The 27,606-nt window shown below is 40.5% G+C and overlaps 1 protein-coding gene across 1 annotated transcript; it reads right to left on the reverse strand.

The window, feature by feature from the left end:
- Window positions 1-412: 412 nt before the first annotated feature.
- LOC134582780 (SLAM family member 9-like) lies at window positions 413-27,423 on the reverse strand. Its single transcript, XM_063439431.1, has 7 exons — window positions 27,375-27,423; window positions 26,448-26,762; window positions 25,441-25,698; window positions 20,488-20,599; window positions 3,744-3,831; window positions 1,727-1,786; window positions 413-803 (listed from the first exon to the last, which is right to left on the reverse strand). The coding sequence occupies exons 1-7, from the start codon at window positions 27,421-27,423 to the stop codon at window positions 717-719; spliced, it is 969 nt and encodes a 322-aa protein (XP_063295501.1). The 3' UTR covers window positions 413-716.
- Between the last annotated feature and the right edge of the window lie 183 nt (window positions 27,424-27,606).

A 27,606-nucleotide genomic window follows, 5' to 3' on the forward strand; every position in this document is an offset into this window, starting at 1 on the left:
AAATATAATAAAAAAATCGAGTGTTGTGTAAGGCTCTCACGAGAAAATTTTCCTTTAGGTGATTTGACAAACGGGTTTGCATATTGCGTCATTGTTACAGAAAGGGAAACACCTACTTAAAAACATCCCTGGTATGAAAAATGTGGGGATTGATAGGATTTAGTAATAATATTGTTAGTTTTCCCACAAACACTGTTGGAGTTTATTCACATTAAATTGTAAACCTACAACCTCTATTGCTTTATTTTACCTTAGGTTAATCAGGCTGTTTTAGTACGTAGCTCTGGAGAGACCTGCTTGGTTATTTCCAGAGCTCTCTGACAGAGGACCACTGCTGTTGGGATCTTACTTGTGCGGGTAAAGTTTAATGTCTGCAAAGGAATAGATTTTTTTTTTTTTACTAATCCTTCTGTTTCTCTTTCCCTCACATTGGTTACTTTTCCTCTCTTGATCTGTCAACCAAATGAAAATTTTTGGGGGGCCAAACCGTGAACTGAACAAGGTGGAGGTCCAGAATTAGATTTCATATGGTTTAGCTGGCCACATTTTTTTTTCGCTGTGTAGAAGTTTCGAAAATACAGAATAATGAAAACATTTGACACATTCTAGTTAACAGTATCAATATGACTACGATGACAGTTTGCATGGATGGACCTTTACAGACTGGGAGCGGTTCGTGATTAAATGAATTGAAGATGGATTCCAGTTTTCCCACGTTACAGGACTTGAACATATGACATTTTAATAGTGTCGTATTCTGGAGCCATTCTATCCACATCTTGTCTTCTACTGAGTGGAGATTTCTGTATGAGAATCGACAATAGGAGTCAAAGCAGGCAAAACCACCAAGGCAGTTACTTATGGTCTACAAGTCTTTCTAAGTCAGGGCAGGACTGGGAATAAAAAGTAGCCCTGGATGAAATAGTGTACCAGCTTTATAAAACACAACTCCAGAAACTCCAGAATAAGTCCTATGAGTTAGGACCTAGCTCAGTAAATCTAAATAAGTTGCTGCTCAGGTACTTCCTGCTCTCAGGCTTAAAGGGGCACTATAGTCATCCATATAATTTCGGCAAACTGAGGTTGTATGGGTGCAGTGTTCCTGTTCTGCAATGTTTTGGAGAAACTGGAATAATTACATTGCAGGATTAAGACAGCCTGTAGTGGTTATCAATCAGACTGCCACTAGAGGCACTTCCTGGTAGCTAACCGACTTTTGGTCTCCTAACTGATGCTGGATATCCTCACACTGCATGAGGACATCCAGCATTAGTTAAATACCCATTGAAGTGGGAATGGCGTAGACTCTGGAATTGGTTAAAAAATCCATTAGCCACTTACCCAATTCCAGTGAATTAGAATCCCTCGGTGCTGAGTCGACACTCGGCCTCCTCTGATGTCGTCCGGCAGGGGTTGGCTAATGCGTATGTGTGGCGAACTCCCTGATGAGTGCGCTTATGACCCTTGGGAGGCACGGCGGGGACCAAAGGGCTCTATAGTGTACGGAATACAACTTTGTATTCCTTACACTATAGAATCCCTTTAAGTAGTCGAGGAAGGGAGTGGTGCCCGGTGGATGTCACATAAAAAGTACAAACATTTAAAAATGGTTTGACTACTTACAATGGGGGAGAAGAGGGTACATATAACACCATAATTACTAGAGCTATGATGCTTGGTGTATTCCATTAAGAATGTGATGCATAAATAATTAATAAGTAGTTACCTTTAGTGGTTGTGAGACAGTGGAGTAAACCATTTCTGACTCCTTTTTCTTGTGCAACACCTTGAGATAAAAGGGGGATCATTCCGTTATGAGATGGTAAATCTATACAGTTCCCTTTTGGAAACAATCAAGACTTTGGTGTAAATTCACTAAATTTAGAATTGTGCTGAATTGACAGGGGAATTGCATGTTTTATGGCAAAATATATAAAAAGTGTAATTTTTCCAACATCGACCTAAAATTTGTTCAAAATTTTCAATGTACACACATTTGACCAGCCACAGTGAATCATGCATATTTATGGTTTTAAGGTAAAAACTAGCTTTGCGGTCACAGCGCAATCACACACAGGAGCTGTCACTATCACAATCTGTTCCTTAGCAGGTTTTAAAATTAGGTAAATACAACCTCAGATGAATAACAACACATGGCAATATTACACTGTGTCGTGATTTAATTAACACAAACAAAGCCAAAATGGAGAAGCTATGTGTGAACAACTAAGCACACCCTTACTACTTCAATAGGAATTCAGAGGCTAAGTAGCAGACAGGTGCTGCTAATCAAATGCCCTTGATTCATTGATCATTAGCAAGTGTGACCACCTCTATAAAAGTCGAAGTTTTAGCAGTTGGCTGGTCTGCTGCATTCAGGTGTGTGTTAACAAAACCAATGAGGAAAGACATCAGCAATGATCTTAAAGAAGCAATCGTGCTGCCCATCAAACTGGGAAAGATTATAAGGCCATTTCCAAGCAGTCCAATTTTTTTACAGTGAGAAAGATTATTCAAGAGAGGAAAACGTTCAAGACAGTGACCCATCTTCCCAGGAGTGGACATTCCAGCAAATTCACCAATAAAAGGTCAGACCGTGCAATGCTCAGAGAAATTGCAAAATCCACAATAGTTATAACTCAGACTCTGCAGGCCTCAGTAAGCATGTTAAATGTTAAAGTTTGTGACAGTAAAATTAGAATCAGACTGAACAAGTACGGTTTGTTTGGAAGTGTTGCCAAGGGAAAGCCTCTTCTCTCTACAAACAACATGGCAGCACGGCTTAGTTTGCAAAGTTGAATCTGAACAAACCACAAGCCTTCTGGAACAGTATCCTTTGGAAAGATGACACCAAAGTAGAGATGTTTGGCCATAATGCACAAAACCACATTTGGCGAAAACCAAACAGAGCATATCCGCTCAAAAACCTCATACCAACTGTCAAGCACTGTGGTAGAGGGTTGATGATTTGGGCTTGTTTTGCAGCCACAGGACCCTGGAACTTTGCAGTCAATGAGTCGACCATAAACTCCTCTGTATACCTTAAGTATTCTAGAGTCAAATGTGGGGACAATGAAAATTGGACGAAATTGGGTCATGCAACAGGACCGTGATTCCAAGCCCACCAGCAAATCTACAACAGAATGGCTGAAAAAGAAAAGAATCAAGGTGTTGCAATGGCCAAGTCAAAGTCCAGACCTCAACTCAGTTGAAGTGCTGTGGCGGTACCATAAGAGAGGTGTATATAAACAAATGCAAGCAAACCTCAATGTCCTGAAGGAACGTTGCAAAGAAGAGTGGCCCAAAATTCCTCCTCACTGATGTGAGAGACTGAGGTATACAGATAACCATTACTACAAGTAACTTCTGCTAAAGGTGATTCTACACACTAATGAATCATAAGGTGTACTGTTTTTCACGTATAAATTCTCCATTTTTACTTTATTTTTGTTAAATAAATCATTAACTGGTGTAATGTGTCATGTGCTGTTATTCATCCGAGGTTGTATATACCTAATTTTAAGAACTGCTGAGGAACAGATGATTGTTATTATGTCCTGATATGTCAAATCATAGAATTCAAAGAGGGTGCACTTTCTTTTTCCCATGCCTGTATATATATATATTATCAGCAAATCTATGCATTTTTCTGGTGTTCCACGAGCACGACAAACAGAATAAAATGCGACGCTAATGAGTCTTCAAAATGTCAAAATTGATACAAACAATGGCGCCTTCCATACCTTGAGATTATTTATTTCACAGTAATTATCATCCGATGGCTGAAAACGCCTTGTCTCTTTTCCACTTATTGGATTTTCTGGTTTCTTTCTGCGAACAGAGATTGATATCAAGTGACTTCCTGTGACAATTTCCCCAGCGATATCTATGTTGTATGTAAGCTATGCAGCAGTCACATTATTTAAAATACTAAAAGGATACTTCCCAGGCTATTAGGTTCACTTAACCCTAAATGTAACAATGATGTGTTTGTGAGGACTGAAAAACGACATTTCATATAGAAATCCTCAAAACGCATTTTGCTCTATCCTGAAACTAAATGCCTCCATCTTGGCTCTGTGTTAATCCTTTTTATAGGCTCCGCCCTTTGCACCTGTTGGTCAGGCCTTCCTAGAACTTCCACAAATATCTGCATGGAGGTGGAGTTAATTAAAAGGACACTACACTGCCCAAATAAAAAAAAAATCACTATTTAGTAGATATATCCACAATAAAAACATGCCTAGATTTAATTACGCATTTTTTGTCATTGGGGTAGATCTAAAAAACAACTTGCAAAAGTGCAGATATCATTCCTCCAGCCTTTGCAAGCCCTCCCTTTGTAGCCCCGCCCAGACTTTCGGTGGCTGTCCAATCACAGACTTCCAAATGTAGCTCAGCAAGAAGTCTTTGCTAGGCAGGTCCTCTGAGCAATTGCTGCATCTTGAGTATAGCATCACTGAGCTAACTAAACCAGGAAGTAATGGGACCCATTGTCTGATTGACATGCAGGGGGTGTAACAAGTCTAACTTATAAAAGTGTACATTTCTATTGAAATCCGCCCTTTATGTAGACTTGAAAAAAATAGACACACTCTCCAGCAAGCTGGACGTGTTTGGGTGTTTGGAGTGTCCCTTTAATGGCCCGGAGAAAAACATAGCAAGCAGAAGATGAGAGACAGAAATGATAAGGTAGAATTATCAATGTACTGTGTTCTGAAATATGGTGCTAAAAGTGGAACAGTCACCATGGAAACAAGTGAAACTATCAGGCACATTCCATTGTGACTCCACTCCTTTTAGTATCAAGCACCACATTTCAGAACATAACACTTTGCTATATGTGCCAATTGTGTTTCTCCTTCTCCAATGTAATGTGTACTGTCTGAAGGCAATTCTGAAAGTCTGTTACTGATGCAATATAAACACGTTTAAGACTATATGGTCTGACCACAATGCAGTATTTTGGTTGATTAAGGACATGAAGGAATATAATATAAACAGACAACGGAGATTACATGAGAAACTCCTAATAAAAGAAGAACATTTAGCATATATAAAGTAGATGACTGAATTAAATTTCAATAAAAATAAAAATGTAGTTAATTCCAAAGCAGCTTATAAAAGTTTGTGCAGAGGGTATTTAATAAAAAATTGGAGCAAAAGCAAATAAACAAAGAGAAGACAATATTAATTCTTATATATTAAACTTTACAACTTAAAAAAAGAAAATATGTGAAATCCAATGCCTAATATATCTAATGATATAATTAATCTCCAAAAAAGATGAAAGAAGAAGAAATTAAAAAGTTTAGTTGGAAATTAGAAAAGTTAAAACAGACTTGGTACCATAAAAATAATAAAGCAGATAAAATTATATCAAACCAACTAAAAAAAAAATAAAAAAAAGGCAAATAATCATATATACAAAATTGTTGATGACGAAGGTCATATCCATATGTCACTGAAAGAGATATGTACAGTTTTTTAATAAGTATTATAGTCAACTATGCAACGGATCTCACTGCAACTTGGCTCTTTCCTCTGCAAAAGTTAATTACTTCAATACCCTCATAACCACACTCTCCCGCGAACCCAAACGACTATTTCACACATTTAACTCTCTTCTTCGCCCTGCTGTTCCTCCTCCACCTACTAACTTGACCGCCTCAGACTTTGCAACTCACTTCACTGACAAGATCTCTACAATCAGAGAAGAGATCTCTCATCTTTCTTCTTCCCCTTACAATACTTCCCCTAACCTCACTCCCTCTGCTGTTCTATGTTCATTCGCACCCGCTACATCGGAAGAGGTTTCTGCTCTGCTCCAGTCCTCCCGCCCCACCACCTGCTCCCTAGATCCAATTCCCTCTCATCTCATCCATACTCTGTCTTCTTCTCTTTCTCTATCTCTCAATAAAATTCTCAATCTCTCTCTCTTCTCTGGTATATTTCCATCGCCCTTCAAACATGCAACTGTAACCCCAATTCTAAAGAAGCCCAATCTTGACCCTAACTCCCCATCCAACTATCGTCCTATCTTGCTACTGCCTTTTGCATCCAAGATCCTTGAAAGAATTGTGTATGCGAGATTGACAGACTTCCTCGAGTCCAACACTCTGCTAGACCCGCTTCAGTCTGGTTTCCGCGCTAAGCACTCTGTGGAAACGGCACTGACCAAAGTATCCAATGATCTACTCGCTGCAAAATCTCGTGGTCACTACTCTATCCTAATTCTCCTTGACCTGTCTGTGGCTTTTGACACTGTTGATCATCAACAGCTTCTTCTCATCCTCCGCAATATCGGTCTACAAGATATTGCTCTCTCCTGGTGCTCCTCCTACCTCTCCCAGTGCTCTTTCAGTGTTTCTTTCTCTGGCTCTTCTTCTTCCCCCTAATTCCTCTCTGTTGGTGTCCCCCAAGGTTCAGTCCTTGGTCCCCTACTGTTCTCCATCTATACTGCCTCCCTTGCTAAACTCATTAGCTCTTTTGGCTTCCATTATCATTTCTATGCGGATGACACGCAAATCTACCTGTCCTCTCCTGATCTCTCCCCGTCCCTCTTGACTAGTGTCTCTGACTGGCTCTCTGCTGTTTCTAACTGGATGGCTGCCCACTTCCTTAAACTAAACTTGACCAAAACTGAAATTCTGGTCTTTCCTCCCTCAAGTGTTGTTACTCCTGTGTCTGTCTCCCTCCAAGTCAACGGTGCTACCATCAGCTCCACCACGCAGGCTCACTGCCTAGGTGTTCTCTTTGACTCTGACCACTCCTTCAAGCCTCATGTTCAATCTATCGCCAAATCCTGTAATTTCCATCTCAAAAACATTGCGCGCATCCGCCCCTACTTAACGCCAGATGCGACTAAGGTGTTGGTCCATTCCACTGTCCTTTCTCGCCTTGACTACTGTAATCCGCTTCTCAGTCGCCTTACGTGCTCCCAACTTGCGCCGTTACAGTCGATAATGAATGCGGCAGCGAGGCTCATCTTCCTGTCCGCCCGCACCTCCCATGCCTCACCCTTCTGTCAGTCCCTACATTGGCTTCCTATAAAATATAGAGCTCAGTTTAAAATTCTGGTTTTTGCTTTCAAATCTCTACTTAATGCTGCTCCCACCTATCTATCCTCCCTTATACACAAGTATGTCCCATTTAGGCCCTTACGATCAGCTGAAGACTTACGTCTATCTTCTGTCCGTACTCCCACCTCTGATGCTCGCCTTCAAGATTTCTCGAGGGATGCACTGTTCCTGTGGAACTCGCTTCCCTCCTCCGTTAGATGCTCACTGTCAGGATCGGGACAGGGATCCAACACGCAGAGTACAAAGCGTAGTAGGTACGTATACCGGACCTTAGAATGGCCGGACTTAACGTAAGGAGTAAGTAGAGAATAGTCAGAGACAAGCCGAGGTCGAGGGAACGAGAAGACAGGTAAGCGAGAGACAAGCCGGGTCAAAGGATAACAGAGATAAGCAGAGTAATACAAACAAGCCGGGTCAGAACCAAAGAGACAATAGACATACAAGAGCACTGAGTGACTAGACTGGCTAGAACCACGACAGGGCAATGAGCAAATGCGGGAAGCTCTATTAAATACCCCGGTTCTAGGAGGTAATCACACCCCCGACGAGTCCTGGTTCGTGTTCAGGGTTTGAGTGACAGGTCGAGCAGGCTTGGCGTCATGACGTCGGCTACTGGGCGTCACGTCATAAAAGGACGTGGATCCCTCGCGGCCGGCGTGTAACCGACCGGAGGAACTGCGAGGAACGGAGGAAACAGCCCTTCTGAACGGGAAAACGTCTAAGTCTCTCCTCTTATCAGAGGTAGAGACTACAGGTACCCTGACAGTACCCCCCCTCTCAGAAACGCCCACCGGGCGGAAGCAACCGGGACGAGATGGAAAGCGGGAGTGAAAAGCCCTGCGGAGGCGAGGAGCATGTACATCCTCCTGAGGTACCCAAGTCCTCTCCTCAGGACCATATCCCTTCCAGTCGACAAGATACTGTAACCTCCCTCGTGAAATTCGAGAATCGATGATGGAGTTGATCTCGTATTCCTCCTGACCCTCAACCTGAACAGAGCGAGGGGAGGAAACAGTGGAGGAAAATCTGTTGCAAATTAACGGTTTCAGCAAGGAAACATGAAAAGAATTAGGGATGCGTAAGGCAGGTGGAAGAACTAGGCGATACGCAACCGGGTTAATACGAGTCAGAACCCTGTAAGGACCAATGTAACGAGGAGCGAATTTCATAGAAGGAACCTTTAAACGAATGTTTTTTGTACTCAACCATACCCTATCACCAGGAACAAAAACAGGAGCCGCCCTTCTGCGTTTATCAGCGTGTTTCTTGAACAACATGGAATTATGTAGGAGAATTTGTCGAGTCTGATCCCACAACTTCCTCAGATTGGCAACATGAACATCAACCGACGGTACCCCTTGGGAAGAAGAAACCGAAGGAAGAATGGAAGGATGAAAGCCATAATTCATGAGAAAGGGACTAGAACGAGTGGAATCACAAACAAGATTATTGTGTGCGAACTCTGCCCAAGGAATCAAACCGACCCAATCGTCCTGATGTTCGGAAACAAAACAACGTAAATATTGTTCAATTTTTTGATTGGTACGTTCAGCAGCTCCGTTAGACTGAGGGTGATAAGCAGAAGAAAAATTCAATTTGATACCTAATTGAGAACAGAAGGATCTCCAGAAACGTGAAACAAAGTGGGAACCTCTAGCAGAAATAATTTCGGAAGGTATCCCATGTAAACGAAAAATTTCTTTAGCGAATATTTCCGCCAATTCAGGAGAAGTCGGAAGTTTAGGTAAAGGCACAAAATGAGCCATCTTAGTAAACCTATCGACTACAGTGAGAATCACAGTCTGTCTTTTAGAAATAGGCAAATCAACAATAAAGTCCATGGCCAAACAGGACCATGGTCTCTCTGGAATGCCCAAGGGCTGTAAAAGACCACATGGAAGGGTATGAGGTTGCTTAGTCTTAGTACAGATCTCACACACTGCAATGAAATCCTTAATATCCTTTCGTAAAGAAGGCCACCAGAAATCTTTAGAGATTAAGGAATATGTCTTGCGAATGCCAGGATGCCCCGCCACCTTACTCTCATGAAAACACTGTAAGAGCTCCCGTTGGAGTTCAGGAGGAACGAAGTGTCTTGCCACAGGAGTCTGTCTAGGTGCCAGATGTTGCAACTTCATGATTTGGTCAAGCAGTGGAGAATGAATTTTAAGACTTGTGTTGGCGATAATATTGCACTTGGGGACTATAGAGGATAAAACTGGCTCAGATACAGTAGAAGGTTCATGTTGGCGAGACAAAGCATCAGCTTTAGAATTCTTAGAACCAGGTCTATAAGTGAGTACGTAATTGAAATGGGTGAGAAATAAAGACCAACGAGCTTGCCTGGAGGACAATCGTTTGGCCTCCCCAATATAGGACAAGTTCTTGTGATCCGTCAAAATAGTAACAGGATGTAAGGTCCCCTCCAACAAATGTCTCCACTCCTTTAAAGCCATGATAACTGCTAGTAGTTCCCTGTCACCAATGTCATACCTGCTCTCAGGACCAGATAGCTTTTTGGAAAAAAAAACACATGGATGTAATGGTTTATCCACACCTAATCTTTGGGACAGGATAGCGCCTACACCCGTCTCTGAGGCGTCTACTTCGAGTAGGAAAGGCAGAGTAGTATCAGGGTGAACTAAAATTGGTGCAGAAGCAAAAAGTTCTTTGAGAGTTTTGAAAGCAAGAAGTGCTTCAGTAGACCAATTCTTAGTGTCAGCCCCCTGTCTGGTCATATTGGTGATAGGAGCAATAATTGAGGAGTAACCCTTAATGAAGCGCCTATAATAATTGGAGAATCCAATAAACCTCTGAATGGCCTTGAGACGCTTAGGTAAGGGCCAGTCTAAAATGGACTGGAGTTTATCCGGATCCATCTTAAACCCTTCCCCAGAAATCACATAACCAAGAAAGTTTGTCTGAGACTGATCAAAACTACATTTCTCCAGTTTGCAGTATAAGCCATGTTGAAGAAGTTTGCGCAAAACCCTTCTGACTTGTCTGTGGTGAGTCTCAATGTCCCTAGAATGTATAAGTATATCATCCAGGTATACAATAACACAGTCATGTTGAAATTCCCTAAGAACTTCATTGATCAAGTCCTGAAATACTGCCGGCGCATTGCATAGACCAAAAGGCATTACGGTATACTCGTAGTGCCCATATCGAGTGTTGAACGCCGTCATCCACTCGTGGCCCTGCTGAATCCTCACCAAGTTATATGCCCCTCTGAGATCTAACTTGGTGAAAATCTTGGAACCCTTTAAACGATCAAAGAACTCGGTAATCAAAGGAATCGGGTAGGCATTTCTAACGGTTATCTTGTTCAAACCTCGGTAGTCAATGCAAGGTCTCAGCGTACCATCCTTCTTTTTAACAAAAAAAAACCCAGCCCCGGCAGGGGAGGAGGATCTCCTAATGAATCCTTTGTCTAGATTTTCACGAATATACTCCTCTAGGACTACGTTCTCTTTAGTAGACAAAGGGTATACATTGCCCCTGGGAGGCATAGTACCAGGGAGTAGATTAATCTTACAATCAAAGGTCCTGTGTGGAGGTAAAGTATTGGCCTTCTTTTTGTCAAATACCGCCTTTAAGTCCAGGTACAGTGGCGGTATTTGTACTTCTGTAGAGTCGGTAGACTGAGTGGAAGTATTAACTATGCAAAGCGGTGAGACTTTCTGTAAACACTTCTCCTGACAATTCTGACCCCATGAGATTATCTCCCCTAATTCCCAATCAATAATAGGGTTATGTCTCTTTAACCAAGAATACCCCAGGACTATGGGAACAGAAGGGGATGAAATGAGTAACAGAGATATGTCTTCCTCGTGTAAAATACCAACAGTTAAGTTAACAGGTATGGTTTCACGAAAAATCACAGGCTCAACTAAAGGTCTACCATCTATGGCCTCAACGGCCAAGGGCGTCTCCCTTAACTGAGATGGAATAGTGTGTTTAGTGACAAAAACTTGGTCGATAAAGCTCTCAGCAGCTCCGGAGTCTATCAATGCCACAGTCTCTACTACTCCCCTCTCCCAAGTTAAGGAAACGGGTAGCAGAAGCCTAAGATCTTTATAATTATGAGTAGAGGACAAAATAGAAACACCCAAGGCCTGTCCTCTAGAGAAACTTAGGTGCGAGCGTTTCCCGATCGATTAGGACAATTTAGGCGTAAGTGACCTCTGACTCCACAGTACATACACAGCCCCTCCCTTCTTCTGTACTGTCTCTCCTCCTCTGAGAGATGAGTATTGTCTATCTGCATAGGTTCTGGAAAAGGTAAGGTTTTGGTCTCAGGGCTTAGAAATGAGGGAGCTAGTTTGAAGGAAGGTCTACAAGTTCTATCTCGAGTGTTCTGCCTCTCTCTTAAGCGTTCATCAATGCGAGAGATAAAAGAGATTAAATCCTCCAAATTCTCAGGAAGCTCTCTAGTAGCCACCTCATCAAGTATTACATCTGATAATCCGTTTAAAAATACGTCTATATAAGCCTGTTCATTCCACTTAACTTCTGCCGCCAAGGACCTGAACTCTAGTGCATAATCCACAAGTGTTCGGTTATCTTGTCTAAGGCGCAACAGTAATCTGGCTGCATTGACCTTTCTACCCGGATGGTCAAAAGTTCTTCTAAAAGCAGCTACAAAGGCATTATAATTATATACTAACGGGTTATCGTTTTCCCACAACGGATTGGCCCATCTCAGAGCCTTCTCAATGAGTAAGGTGATAATAAATCCGACCTTCGCCCTATCTGTAGGATAGGAACGGGGTTGTAATTCGAAGTGGATACTGATTTGGTTTAAAAAACCTCGACACTTCTCAGGAGAACCACCATAACGTACAGGTGGAGTAATCCGGGAGAAGGCACCTACAGTGGCTACCTCTAAACCTGAACTTACAGGAGAGATAGAATTATTACGCATCTCTTCTGGTGGATTATTAGGACGAGATAATAACGCCTGTAGCGCTAAGGCCATCTGATCCATTCTATGTTCCATGGCGTCAAACCTAGGATCGGAAGGACCAAGCTGACTACTTGTACCTGCAGGATCCATTGGCCCTGTCGTGATGTCAGGATCGGGACAGGGATCCAACACGCAGAGTACAAAGCGTAGTAGGTACGTATACCGGACCTTAGAATGGCCGGACTTAACGTAAGGAGTAAGTAGAGAATGGTCAGAGACAAGCCGAGGTCGAGGGAACGAGAAGACAGGTAAGCGAGAGACAAGCCGGGTCAAAGGATAACAGAGATAAGCAGAGTAATACAAACAAGCCGGGTCAGAACCAAAGAGACAATAGACATACAAGAGCACTGAGTGACTAGACTGGCTAGAACCACGACAGGGCAATGAGCAAATGCGGGAAGCTCTATTAAATACCCCGGTTCTAGGAGGTAATCACACCCCCGACGAGTCCTGGTTCGTGTTCAGGGTTTGAGTGACAGGTCGAGCAGGCTTGGCGTCATGACGTCGGCTACTGGGCGTCACGTCATAAAAGGACGTGGATCCCTCGCGTCCGGCGTGTAACCGACCGGAGGAACTGCGAGGAACGGAGGAAACAGCCCTTCTGAACGGGAAAACGTCTAAGTCTCTCCTCTTATCAGAGGTAGAGACTACAGGTACCCTGACACTCACCCAGTCTCCACTCCTTCAAAAAATCGTTAAAAACCCACTTCTTCATAAAGGCGTATCAATTAAACTGTTAATAGCTCCCAACTGATTCCTCTTCTGCAACTGTCACTAGTCTAATACTATCCTTACCTTTTGTGTAATTTTATCCCACTCCTTCTAGCATGTAAGCTCATTGAGCAGGGCCCTCAACCCCTCTTTTCCTGTGTGTCCAACTTGTCTGGTTACAACTACATGTCTGTTCGTCCACCCATTGTAAAGCGCTGCGGAATTTGACGGCGCATCCGTCAGTATAAGATCAGGAAAAATAAAAAATACCTGGATAAAATTCAGATTTCCAGAATTTCTAACATTAAAAAAAAAGAGCTGAATAATTCAATCAGTGAAGAAGAAGTGATGTGGGCTATAGGTAATATAAAAAATCAAAAAACACCTGGCCCAGACGGGTTTAGTGGAATATTCTACAAAGTCATGAAATATAACTTCAGTGGCTATCTGTCAATAGCATCTAATGAAATTCGAGAAAAAGGCCACTCCCTAGAAGAATTCTGAAGGGCTAATATCTTACCTATATTAAAAGATAAGAAAAATCCAGAGAAAACAGAGAACTACAGACCAATTTCTCTCATTAACTCTGCAATACTGGCCCAGAGACTGAAACAGATACTCCCAGATATAATACACCGAGATCAAATGGGATTTATATCGGGAAGAATATCCTATAATAACATCAGAAGACTAATTAATCAATTAGACAAGGCAGAGAGAGATAAGAAATCATTTTTAACAATATCAAGAGATGCAGAAAAAGCGTTTGATTGGGTAGACTAGGGGTATCTGTTTCAGTCTCTTAGTAATTTTGGATTCGATGGTTTTATGTTCAGTTCTATCAAATCATTGTATTCATGTCCAACAGCAAGGGCAGTGGGCCAAAATATCCTAGCCGATTGGTTCCTAATAAGCAATGGTACAAGACAGGAGTGCCCTTTGTCACCCCTGTTCTACATAGTATCAATTGAATCATTAGCTGCAGAAATAACAGATAATTTTTAGACATGTGCAACTAGTTTCGTTCCGAATGTACATTCAGATGCTTACGAATGCTTACGAATGTCCGAATTGCTGGTACTCAATGGTTAATCCTTTGAGACAACAGAGTATCAGGAGGAATTTACTTAGTTGCTAATGAATGCAGCTAATTGCATCTTTTTAAAAATGTATTGATCGTGCTCTAAATGTGCTATTTATACGCATTTAACTCTGCTAATTCTCATTGCATGCTCAGTATATGAAAGTCCAATTTACCCATCACTGCTCTCTCCCTAATATTAAAAATACTTGTGTCAAGAAGGCTCTTACTATTTAATTTTCTATCTGTGCCCCTCGGCAACGTGTCACACACCACTGACACATAGTTCAGCTTTTCACACAAAAGCCATTAAGTAGATTATTGTGCACATCAATCCAGTGATACATAATTAACCACTCCAAACATACAATCCACTTATTAAGTGCCCACTTACTACTTCTAGAAGCACGCAAATAGCACAAAGTGATTTCTCTAGATAGACGGCACTTCCGTTATTACATTAAGCAATAAAACAAACACGTGTCAATAAACCGTGTTCTGCAAACACATTTCCTTTGGCATGCAGCCAAAATCTCTTTCTCCGCATTTTTTTTTTAATAAAATCATGGTCTTTCCTATGCTCGATTTAAAGTTTGAGAAAGACATATAATAAGATACATATTTTGTATCAATTTGCAACTGGTGAGTAGCTCCAATGAACAATACAAGACAAGGTTCAAAGTGACTTCTCACATTTAATGAGCTGTGTAACAGGTTCTGTACAGCAGGAAACAGGGATGTTCGTTACAAGCATTATCCAATCCTAATAAAATCTTTTATCTTATCTTAACATCTTAACCTTATGTTTTTGGATCAACAGCAAAAACAGATGTGAGGAAGGCTGAACTTGATGGACGCACGTCTCTTTTCAGCTATGTAACTATGTAACTATAGAATTAAAGATATTTACTACTAAGTTCTAAATTACACATTACTATGCAGTTATGATCAAAGGGAGAAAAACTGGAAAAAAGGCCGACAGACAGAAACACACAGGATATAACACCTATTACTTGTTGCACAATGTTCTACAACATATAACACCTATTACTTGTTACACGATGTTCTACAACATATAACACCTATTACTTGCTACATGATATTAAACAGCTCTTTATTGTCTAGGGGTATATTCACTAAGCATTGGATATAGATAAAATACATTATTGCAAATAGCTGACATGTTAACCAATTTTAAACAGACTGGCCAGTCGGTCATCTGTATCATAAGCCCTGGGTAGATATAGGCAAAGTGTATTATTCCCAACATACCTCGATCGTGGCTGGGTAGGATTACTGTTTTTAAATCTTATATTCTACCAAAATGGACATACATTTCTAGCCATATACCACTAAATGCACCTAATATTTGGTTAAATTTAGCACAGTCTTACGCTACCAAATTTATATGGTCAGGTAAAAAACTGAGATTGAGCAAGAAAATCCTATCCTTAAAAATAAAACAAGGTTTAGGTTTGCTAATTATAAGACAGACATAAGAGGCAAACTCCCTATACCATATATATAAGAGTATGCAAAAAATAATTATAGATTATCTATTAAAATCATGGCACAAATTAAAATCTAAGTTGGGATTAAAAAATACAATTATTAAAACATTAAATATTGAAATAATATCAGACAATATGAAAGATATAACGTTAAAAAGCTGGACAGAGATGGGTATTGATAAAATTGAAAAACTAATAGAGAGTCCAAATATAAAAACACTTTGCCAACTTAGTAGAAGACGTTAAGATACAGAATAAAGACATTTTCACATATTTAAGGGATAAAAAATATTTAAATAACACATTAACCAAGGAACGAGAAAGTTTAATGTCAAAGATTGAATATTTACTCAGAGGGACAAAGATAGAAAAAGCACTTTCTGTTTGTAATGAAATATTAATACAAACACAAAAACCGATACAAACCGTGGCAATTAAAACATGGAAAGAAGACTTAAAAAACAATATCGGCGGGGGGGGGGGGGGGGGCGGGGCCTGACCGCCGAGCCGGCTGGACGTGGGGCACCTCGGCTCCGCTATGAATAATAGAATAATCGGGCAAAACCTACCTTTTTCCCCCCGAAAACGGCTCAACAGCCACATGAAGGCAAAGGGGACACAGGCAGATACCCTGGAGGTCGGTATCAACCCCAGTCCTGCTGGCAAAGCGGACTGCTGGGCGACTGAGATGTAGGCCTGTCGTGAGGCTCTGGCGGGAGAGGCGGACGCTCTCCTGTGCTTAGTCTGGTGGGACCTCTCGCACGCCTACTGAGGGCCCCGTTTCCCCCCCCTGTGAGCCGGGGGGGTTATCCCGGACCCCAACGGAGAGGCAGTGACCGCTTCTATTATCTTGGCGGCGACACGATCACACAAGAACCACGCGGCAAATTCCAAGATGGCCGCCGCGATTAATGCAAGCCGGAGATCAAGCTCCCACATACAGTATCAGAAGCTACAACTCCCTGTGACACTGGCAGACCTAAGGGGACTTTACCAAGACTCTCACTCAGCCTACCCTGAGAGGAGCAGCGATCGCAGCATACAAGCATTATTCTGCACCCAAGGCTGATGCTGGCAAATGACACAAACGCACCCTGACCGGCAAGTACCGAAACGCTCCATCACCCAGCGGGAAAATGGGGGACTTGACGCTGGTGACCAGGACCCAGCGCAGCTACAGGGGTAACAAAGCAGCTGCTAACCTGCTACGACAGCCCAGCAGAGCACTGAACTTTCCTTAGTTTAGCACTGTGATTTTCTTATCATTTACCTCCTTATCCTTTCTGACCTTACTGTAATCACTGCAAAATTGCAGAGACGTAACCTAAAAAAAAAAAAAAAATGTCTTACCTCAATGTATGCATTTCCCGGCAAACCCAGTGACTAGCTGCCTCCCCGATGGCTAACCCTAAGCAGTGTGGAAAAATCCATACCTGATATTAGCTTACGACCTACCGATAATATATTAACACTTAAACTAGGACAACTGCGCAATACCTAGCATGTAACCAAACAGTCACGACACACATAATCGCAGTTGCGTCCGGTCCAGCATGTTACTTAATCTTGATTATTACCTACATAACCCTATTACTAGCAATGTTTTGCCTATTCTAAGCGACCTATCTAAGTTGCGCTCATGCTCCGCAAAAGTTAGTTTGTGAATTACCTTGTTCAACTGAATACTAAATATAAAAAATGTGCAAACTCTAACATACCCCTGATTGTTGTAAATGTTTTTTGATAAAGCATGGGGAATGCCGTCTGGGTACCCCAGGCGTGTTGTTTCTCTTATCTGCACTACAAAAATAAAGAATTTAAAAAAAAAAAAAAAAAAACAATATCGGCACCATGCTTTATATATTACTAATAAATATATTCACTGTGTAAGTTTAAAATAAAATATAAATATATATAAGGTAATGAACAGATGGTATCTAGTCCCCACCAAATTAAAGGCAATACATTTACAAAGTTCAAACATGCTGGAGATGTGAGATATATAAAGTATCACATATGCACATATGGTGGGAGTGTCCGGAGGTAAGAGAGTTTTGGAACATCTCCTTTGGACTTTTGAGAACATTAGGAGTCTCATTGGTAAATACCAAACCAGACTTTTCTTTATTACATATAATGGATAGAAACCAGACAGATAAATAGCTGGTGTTAATAATTCCCGTGTTCATGGCTAGTAAGATATTAACAGCTAGAAAATGGAAACAGACTATAATGCCTACGACATGAGAACTTATCCACCAAGTAAGTTATCAGATTAAGATGGAAAAAGGATATGATTGGCTAAGCTTAACCCCTTAAGGACCAAACTTCTGGAATAAAAGGGAATCATGACATGTTACACATGTCATGTGTCTTTAAGGGGTTTTCCTGGCACTATAGTGCCCTGAGGGTGCCCCCACCTTCAGGGACCCCCTCCCGCTGGGCTCTAGGGAGAGGAAGGGGTTAAAATCTTACCTTTCTCCAGCGCCGGGCGGGGAGCTTTTCTCCTCCTCTCCTCCTTCCTCGCGACGTCATTGGCTGAATGCGAATGCGCGGCAGGAGCCGCGCGCGCATTCAGACGGTCTCATAGGAAAGCATTATCAATGCTTTCCTATGGACGCTGGCGTCTTCTCACTGTGATTTTCACAGTGAGAAGCACTCAAGCGCCTCTAGCGGCTGTCAATGAGACAGCCACTAGAGGCTCTAGAGGCTGGATTAACCCTCAGTATAAACATAGCAGTTTCTCTGAAACTGCCATGTTTATAAAAAAAAGGGTTAATCCTAGCTGGACCAAGCACCCAGACCACTTCATTAAGCTGAAGTGGTCTGGGTGCCTATAGTGGTCCTTTAAAGGCAAGAGAGAAATCTGTAATATATAAAGACTGGCTAGATTTAATAGATAAAATATCACATTAGAAGTAAAGATATAACCTTGGACAATACTAATCAAAAGAAGATTAGAGAAAGAAAAGGAAGAATAGAGGAAATAAAGAGAAAATGTTAGAAAGACCCATACCCCGTTAGTAAGCCCTGAGCAAAATGTTTGTATGTAATGTTACATGTATGTAATAAAATGTAAAGTATGTTTTATAAAATATATTTTGATACTTTTTCAATAAAAAAAAATATATATATTTTTTTACATAAACACGTCATCATTTCTGCACTTTTTTTGGCCTTAAACTATATTCTGATATTTGTGATATTGGTAATTACCTATTTCTACACGTAGAGGTGAGGTCAAGCCGCGTAAATTGAGGAAGAAGTCTAGAACTCATTCTCTCTCAAAGTAAATATTAACTGCCTGTCTGTAAAACAAACATCTTTTACATGATAGTCTCTAAAGCTAAAGTGTGCTTTAGGACAAATGATGTCTGTACTATCCAGGGATCACAAGGAATTCTCGTAAAATCCTATTTATTTTCCAGATACCAGCAGACCGCTGGTTACATAATTTGTTGCTCAATGTTTTTGGGGAATCACCCAGTGTTGCTCAAATTGTAGTCAGACTCACAAGCCTACTCTTACGAGTCAGACTTACCACACGTGGATCTAAAGGGCAGTTTCTGATAAAGACAGTTCCACATTCTATTATCCCAATATATTCCAAGTATTTGATGGTTTCGGTTTATGGATGAGGTACGTAGAAAACAGTCAGCGGTGATCTAAGGGTCATTGGAAACTAGGTGTAAGATTTTTGTTGGTGCCCGTGTAGATCTGGCTAAATATGCCCCTACGTTAACATCTGCTACTTTTATATGTCCTAACCTTTCCTTGCTCACGACTGGATGAGCATAAAGGCAAATGAACAGAGTTCTAAAGAAATTTGTTCACTAAGAATGCTGACTTTCTATGACACTTTGGATGGAGTATGTATGAAATACTCATCGGTGAGTCAAGAGTCAGTGGCCACTGGGTTTAAGATTTTTTTTTTTTTTTTGTGCCATGTTGATCTGGGCAAATTTTCCCCTACCTTTCTATATGTCCTAACCTTTCCTTCACAGGTGGATGTGCATAAGAAATGTGGCCGCTAAGAATGATGACTTTAAATGGCAATTAAGATGTATTTGAACAAGATTTCCATAATGCTTATGGTTTGCTGAACATAGTGAGAATGGAATCCACAAACCTTTCTAATCCATAAAATATGAAACGTTCTGCCCCCACCATACCTCTGTCTCTTATGTGTGCAGGTACGTGAGAGACACACCATATGTATGAGTAATGTGTGCAACTGCATGTGTGATCTGTGGCTGTGGACATGTGGGTAATGTGTGCTTGTGACATGGGTGGGGTGATTGTATGTGGTCATGTGAATGTGGAGAATGTGACCGAGCTGGTGAGGGTAGATGGGAGTATGGGAACAGATTGCAGCATGTGATCAGATGGGTCACAGGGAATTGCAGTGTTATCCACTAAACTCGAAATTGTTGGGAATTGAACAAAAAATTATACATTTTAGGTCAAAATAAACAAGCGAGAAATTTTGCTACTGTGGCCCAAAATCTGAAATTCACTGACTGTCCAGCTTAGTGAATAGCTGTAGGCTGGGATATGAGACTTAATGAGTAAATGTATGTGAGTAGGTTGTGTAACTGAATGGTTGTATGTTAATAGGTGGGGTATCACACTTAATTTGTGATTTAGATAACTGAATGCGACTAAGCTGGGATAGGTAATTAGTAAGGTGAATCTGGCTTGTTTGTGGTATTTTATCGAATAGTGAAGGTGACTGGGTAAGTCGATATGAGAATCTGACATGGTGGGTGGGTATGACTAGGTGGGTGGTTGGATGGCAGTATGTGAACGGTGGAAGTGGAATAGATTACATGGTATGTGGAGGAGTGCTTGTGACAGGGTGACTGTAAATAATGAGTTTCATTCAGGCTCCCAGTTTGAGCACAAAAATCCAATGACAAGTCTAGAACATGGTTTATTTACTAAACGGTAATCGGAAAATATGCAAATTCTGAGCTACATTCTGAAGATAGTGGAGATATAGATGTGCTCCAATCCAGCTGTTTTAATCTAATATCTGAAAATATAAATGTCAGCACATATCTCTGTTCATTGAATAACTGCCTGATATAATGCAAAATGAATTATTTATCCTCAATGTGAATCAATGCTCACCCAGAATGATATTTTCTCTTTTTGTAAAACCATATCAGTATTGCGCATGCTGCACATAGCATCACAAGACACAGGATCGCTGAGATCCAAATATGCCAAAGGTTTCTTTTTTCTGAAACAGAAATTAGAGATTTTATGCAAGAAATAAAAAAGCAAGGAAAAAACTGACTAAATACTTTTCAAGGTGAGTAGCCATCTGCTGATTGACCAATGACAGATGTGATCAGTTCATTATAAGTACACATGTGCTTACACAGAGTATATTATACATATATATGCCTGTATATGTCATGGATTAATTGATTTAATAAAAATGGGGAAACCCAACTTGAAGCAAGTTGTAACCTCAAAAATGCAAAATTAACAACAAACACTAAAAACAAAAAATTCGATTTAAGACTTTAAAACGTGAACAAAACGCAGCACTGCACCAATCATCATCTCCTCGTAGAGATACATTTAACATAGGTAGGTGATGCACACGGTGCAGCAGAGCTGTCACGATTCGGGAACCTAACACGCTAACAGGTCACAGAAGGAAAGGGTGCAATACCGGTCCTTAGAGTGGCCGGGTTAAGCACACTAAGAATAGTCAGGAGAAAAGCCAAGTAAAGGGAGCCAGAAAACAGGAGAACGAGAAACAAGCCGAGGTCAAAGGAATAGAGAAAGCAGGAGAATCGGAATAACAAGCCAAATATTCGGTAACCAGGTATCATAGGACCACAACAGGGCACTGAGAGACAGGAAAGGTAAATATTTAAATCCTGTGCTTAATTCTGATTGGATAACTTCCAATCAGAATTAACAATCACACGTGGGGGATATCTATACCTCCCACTGTGATTGTTGTGCTGTTGCTTTAACGCCGGGTTACGTGAGTGACCCCGGCGTTTAGATAAATGTGCCGTCTCCCAGCGTGCAGCGTTATACATGCTGCCACTGGGAGGAGAGGAGGAGGACGTGAGCGGCGTGTCAAGCAGAGGGGACGCCGCTCGCCGACAGGTAGGGGAAGAGGGGACTGCGGGCGGCGACGGATCGAGGGTGAGTGCTGCGAGAGGCCCGCGGAGTCCTGACAAGAGCACTAGGAAGCACCTGGAAGTACTGGCATGTTTCAAATGTCAATAGGACACTGACATTAACCATGTTTCTCTCTAAAAAAAAAATAACAAAAATTTGCTTTTATTGTATGGCACAGATGGGCAAACCCTGAGGACATGGTTTACGGTTTTAGTAACAGTAAATGTCTTTAATTGCAGCTTTATTTCAATACATTTTATAATGACAGACTAACACATTCAACATTTTGTCTCTAATTCTTCCCATTCAAAATCCAGATTTTCAAGAATAGCAAACGTATGGCACGACAAATCCCAAGAGCAAGGTCAGCATAGCGACTAGGAATTTTGTCTGTTTTACTCTTGCTCCTCAGATGCATCAGTCTGTAGGCATTCCTTCTTCCTACGAATAAAAGGGTTAGAATATGCAAAATAGGATCTGGACCTCACATGAAGCAAAAAAGCACCACAATCCAATCGGATATTTGAAAACAAATAAATCATACTTTTATTGACAAAATACACAACATGGCTGAAACAAGTAGTAGGGAGCACTGAATCAAAGCACTCACACGTTTCATGCCTTAACTGCACTTCTTCAGATGTCTCAGATGAAGTGCTGTTAAGGCACGAAATGCGTTGGTGCTTTAGTCCAGATTCTATTTTGCATATTCTGAGCACTGGTGGAACCTGCAAACACCACTTATAGGATTCGAGGTACAACCCTATGAATATTGAAGTTCAATTTTCAATTTTGTGGGTTATTCCCCGTTAAGGAGAGTTGTTTTGGGCACTTTACACCTATCCACGGGCAATCCATACTGCCCCTGGACTGGTGTATCTTTTCCCAACCCTATGAATAGCACTTTATTGCTTAGATTAATTGTATACCAATATCGGGTTGATTTCTATATTTTTCTTAGGTTTATAGGGTTACGCAATCAAACGCAGATATTCTGGGGACCTGAAAGACTGCAGCCTAATGTAACAACAAAGGTTCAAACAAACTGTTGGTCACCGCGTATTGACCTTGATCTAATAAGCTTTCTAAATGATTCAACGCTGTTACAATTTTTTTTTTCCGAATGATTTATCTACAGAAATTTCCATTGTCTTGGCTGGTGACTTATAGATCATAAGATCTTTAGATCATTTGGGAAGTTTTTCTAACAGTGTTGAATCATGTGGAAAGCATATTAGCTGGCTTGAGCAGTGCCCTCAACAACCCTTGTTCCTGTGTGTCCAACTTGTCTTGTGGCAAATACTTGTCTGTTCTGTTTGTCCACTAATTGTACAGAACTCCAGAATTTGTTGGTGCTTTACAAATAATCATAATAATTATTAAATCAAGGCTTTTGTGTGAAACCATTCTTAGGGACAGATGAATTGTATTGTATATACACGAGATTAAGGAAATGAATGGCTGCTTTGCAGTCTATGTAAAGGATGTCTGGGTGTTAAAGGTCAATATACACTTCACAGACATTGACACACTACAGACATTACATTCATGCATTCACACACTACATGTATTGCCACTATATAGCTTAACTGACATTACATTCATTATTATTATTATTATTATTACTATTATTATTACTTATAAAGCGCCAACATATTACGCAAAATTGTACAATGGGTGGATTAACAGATAAGTATTTGCATCAAGACAAGTTGGACGCATTGGAACAGAGGGTGTTGAGGGCCCTGCTCAACAAGCTTCCATCTAGAGGAAGTGGGGTAAAGGGACTCAAGACGTAAGGGAAGGATGTATTTCATGTACGGGAAAAAGTAGGTTACTAGAATAGTTGTTAACAGTTTAATTGCAATGCTTTCTTGATCTCTTGAAGGGATGGAGACTGGGTGGGAGTCTAACGGAGCAAGGAAAGGAGCTCCATAGGAATGTTAGAAATAGCAGAGAAGAGAAGAAGTTAGAGACACAATTTAAGAGGGACGGCAAGAGTTTAGGAGAGGACAAATAGATTTGCACCTTATCTGCAGAGAAGTGATATTGGAATTCAAAGATGTTGATTAGTTTACCAAGGGAGGCAGCGTAGATCGAGAACACTAGGGATGAATGACATAATCTTGCGGAACACAGAGAGAGGGGTTGGGGAGAAGAGGTAGAGCTAGAAAGAGAAACACTGAAAGAGTGCTGGGAGAGGTAGGAGGAGCACCAGGATATAGCAGAGTCTCATAGACTGATCTTATGGAGGATGAGAAGAAGCTGTTGATGATCAGCAGAGTCAAGAGCAGCAGAAAAGTCAAGGAGTATTAAAAGAGAATAGTGACCACTGGATTTAACAGCAATTAAATCATGGGATACTTTGGTCAGGACATCGAACATTTTAGTGATGGGCAGAGAAGAGAAGAAGACAGAGTGTGAGTGAGATGTTAGGGGATAGGATTGAGGACAGGTGGTGGGGTGGAAGGACTGTAGCAGAGAAAAAAAACCTATGCTGGTGGGTGCGAGTGAGCATAAAACAGAGGAGAGAGTGGGATTAGGGGAAGTATTGGTACGGGTAGGACGGATATTAACGACCTCTTTCCTGATCGTAGAAATCTTCTTAGTGAAGTGAATTGCAAAGTTTGTAAGTTCGCAGAATTAGACTTTCACTAGCAGCTTTCAGCAGCTCTGGTTTATTTTTGGAGGTATCTGGTTTGTCAAAGGTTAGCAGATGGTGGTCAGATAGAGGAAATGAAACATTGGACAGAAGAGAGGGTACAGTACATGCATATGATACTAAATTCGTACATTCTCAGGCTACATACATTGAAGCATTAAAGTCATGCATTCCCAGATATTGCTTCTGCAAACTATATATAATCATTAACCCGTTACAGACAAACACTGAACTACTACAATCAAGCACTTATACATTCATGCATTTACACCTACATTTACCTATAAATGCACATTTGCCTATACACCATTCAATGAACATGTGTCCTCACACGTTCTACATACAGCACATTCATATGTGATAGAAACCATTAGATATAGTCATTAGATATAAAAGTATGCATGTTTAGATTTTATATCTGCCAGATGTTACCGGTTTATAAATGAGCAGGGAGATGGTTTTCTATACGTCTGCGTGTGCAGTTTATACATTTACTGGGGACAGTTTTGCACATTTAGCTATATTTTTACATAGCCTGCATGGTCATATTGTAATGTGCACACACACACACACATGGTTTTCTTATTATCCTCAATGTCATGCTTCTGTGTGAAAGGAGATAGATCTATGTCTATTTACATGTTCCATTTCTAATATATCATGTTACTGGCTTTATCTGATATTTTCAGAGGTGAGAGAGATGATCAATATATATCGGTGCCAGCAGACTTCTGATTTGTAAATCCACCCCGGAACTAACTCACTGTTAAGTAAATAAACCAGAAGGGTTTTCGTTCTAATAAACCTATTCCTTTAAACAAGCAACATTTTATCATTTCTTATTCCAGAATCTATTGCGTTGTCTACAACAGTTTCTGTACAGTGAACAATTTTTTTATTTTTAAAACTTAACTGTCACAAGTGAGATTTATGTACGAGCTGGTAACTAACTTAAATGTTGCCTCTGGGTTGTGCATTTATTTTATTTTATTATTAAATATAGCAGTTTTTATTTTAGACTTTACACAGTATGTTTACACTGCGTCATCAAAAATTCAACATTTCTCTCAGGGTTCCTGATCACACCCAATGCATCATGGGAGGATTATGCCTTGAAAATAGAATTAAAATTGAGGTAAAAGGGTTTTATACTTACATCCATTGCACTACTCGCCTCAAGTGCGTCAATAGCACTTACACGAGTGAGGGAACGAGAAGTGTTACTTTAAGTAAAGACATTTGCCAAGTTAACCGACCCTTGACATTTTAAGTACCTGTCTCACAGAATGTCTGAGGGATGATGGTTCTGGAAGCTCTACTGACCAAATTCGTTGCCGTACAGGTATGGCTAACATTTATATTCATATAATTTACTTGAGTTGTGTGATCCATCTCCTCAGTCTTTGCCCCATTATAATAGGTCCAGGTAATCGTCACGTCTGGTACATTTACCATACAGGTCAAAGTCACCTCGCAGGGCCCACTTCGACTGGCATTGTAATGAATCTCGATATCGGAGTTAGACAATTTTCCTGCATACAAGATAAATATGAATAATTAGTCCTACTCTACAGACATCACAGGTAAGGGCGAATTGACATCAACCTCAATGATCAGAAAAAAAACATTGGTGCGTGTGCCATTTTCTATTTGTTCTCATAGGGGATAGTTTTTATTAGATCCTGTCTTCTTGGTTTTGCTCCGTCAATGTGCGCATGCATCTTCCTTCATGTGAGATTCTTCCCATGAGATTCTTTCTATATCGTATGTCTGTGAGGGAACCTTCGGGTGTTAGGTATCTTGCAAGGTGGAGGTTTAATGTGACAAAATATGGGACACAATGTGACAATGTATCAATATATGTCTGGGACAACTTATAGGGCCCATGGGTTAATGGGTTATAACATGGGTTAATGTGTCTACATATAGGGCAACAAATACAGGGTGAGGGTGTATGTGAAGGCAATAATAGTGGGGCAATTGGCTAACAATGGGGCAATATGACACTGTGATATCTGTAGCAATATGGGGACAATAGGGTGTTGAATAATTGCTTGGGAGAATTAGTGTTTGTAGGGGGGAGGGGAAGTGGCAAATAGAGGTAAATGTATGACATGGAGAGAGATTAGGAGTTTAGGAAAAATGTCAAATTGCCAATAATTCTCACTTTAGTGAATAACAAGGTAAAAAAATATAATTTTTAAGTGATTATTATTTATTGCTAGATGTAGCTTAATACACATAATATATATAAACAAAATAAAATTATCTCATTACTTACTGTAAAGTGTGACTTTATAACATTGTATAACTTCCTTTTTTTTCTCGAAGAATATATTTGCCATGTAAACCCCCTGGTCTGTACTGATTGATTTAGTAATGGTTAAAGACCCATTGGGCATCCCCTTCAGCCTATTTTTAAGCATTTGAGATTTAATATCAATAGATCCATCCGCGTTGGTTGTAACAATGTGTTTTCCACCCATAGTCCACGAGATGTCTTTGAATCCAGACCGTTCCATTAGCAGATTAATATCTTCTCCCAATTCTCCTGCAATAGTCTTCACATACTCACATTTTTCCATGGACAGAATTCCTAGTGACAAACAGAAAAGGATAAATGTATAAAAATAGGGGTTATCCTGCCAGGGAAGAAATGGCACAACATAGTGCAAAACTGTATGACCAAATTATAATGAAATCATGCGCCAAATGGCCACTAGTGCACAATATATTTATAAGCTTCTTAACCACGTGTACACTGTAAGTGCATTCATTAAAGCACTGTACTATGTTTATTTATGTTTTTCATGCATCACTGGATATCTGAACGAGGACGGACACGTGAGAGTCCATACATTATTGATGAGCCTGAATATCTCTTCAATTTTGTGAGTGCAACATTTAAAATAAGGGGCCAATTGTTAATTTATGTTACTTCTCTATGAGATTTTTCTTTCCCTGTTTATGCGTTTAGGTATATCTTATTTCTCCTTCTTCGGTAATGTGCAGTATGGGGTATATCACAGAGCTCCAAAGCAGTAAAGCTCACAGTAACACACAATTTAATGAATACACAATACAAACATCCAAAAACGGAGCAATTAAAGTATTTCAGTATATAACGTTCACTAGGTCTGGATGCAAACAAGTTTACACATCAACTTATTGAGATATTAGTAAATAAAAAAAAAATCAATAAATGTACCTTTCTGAAGATAAAGGACCATAAGAATGAAGAATCCTAAATAAATCATCTCTGCCGTTGTAAGTGGAGATTCTTTGTATAAGGCATTGTTCCTCTTTTCTGACAATGTAGCAGGGGTGTGGGGGGGAGGGAGTGGGGGGTGATGATGATTGTACACATGTGATGCTTGCAGTATATATATAGTATCTCACAAAAGTGAGTACACCCTCTCACATTTTTTGTAAATATTTTA

This window comes from Pelobates fuscus, chromosome 13 (genome assembly GCF_036172605.1).
Source record: "Pelobates fuscus isolate aPelFus1 chromosome 13, aPelFus1.pri, whole genome shotgun sequence".
Lineage (NCBI taxonomy): Eukaryota > Metazoa > Chordata > Amphibia > Anura > Pelobatidae > Pelobates > Pelobates fuscus.

Coding starts and splice junctions, on each gene's coding strand:
- LOC134582780 (XM_063439431.1), bottom strand. CDS start 27,423: ATGATTTATTTAGGATTCTTCATTCTTATGGTCCTTTATCTTCAGAAA. Junction 3,832..20,487: donor AAGAGAAAATATCATTCTGG/GTGAGCATTGAT, acceptor CTCTGTTCGCAG/AAAGAAACCAGAAAATCCAA. Junction 1,787..3,743: donor GTGAAATAAATAATCTCAAG/GTATGGAAGGCG, acceptor TTTTATCTCAAG/GTGTTGCACAAGAAAAAGGA.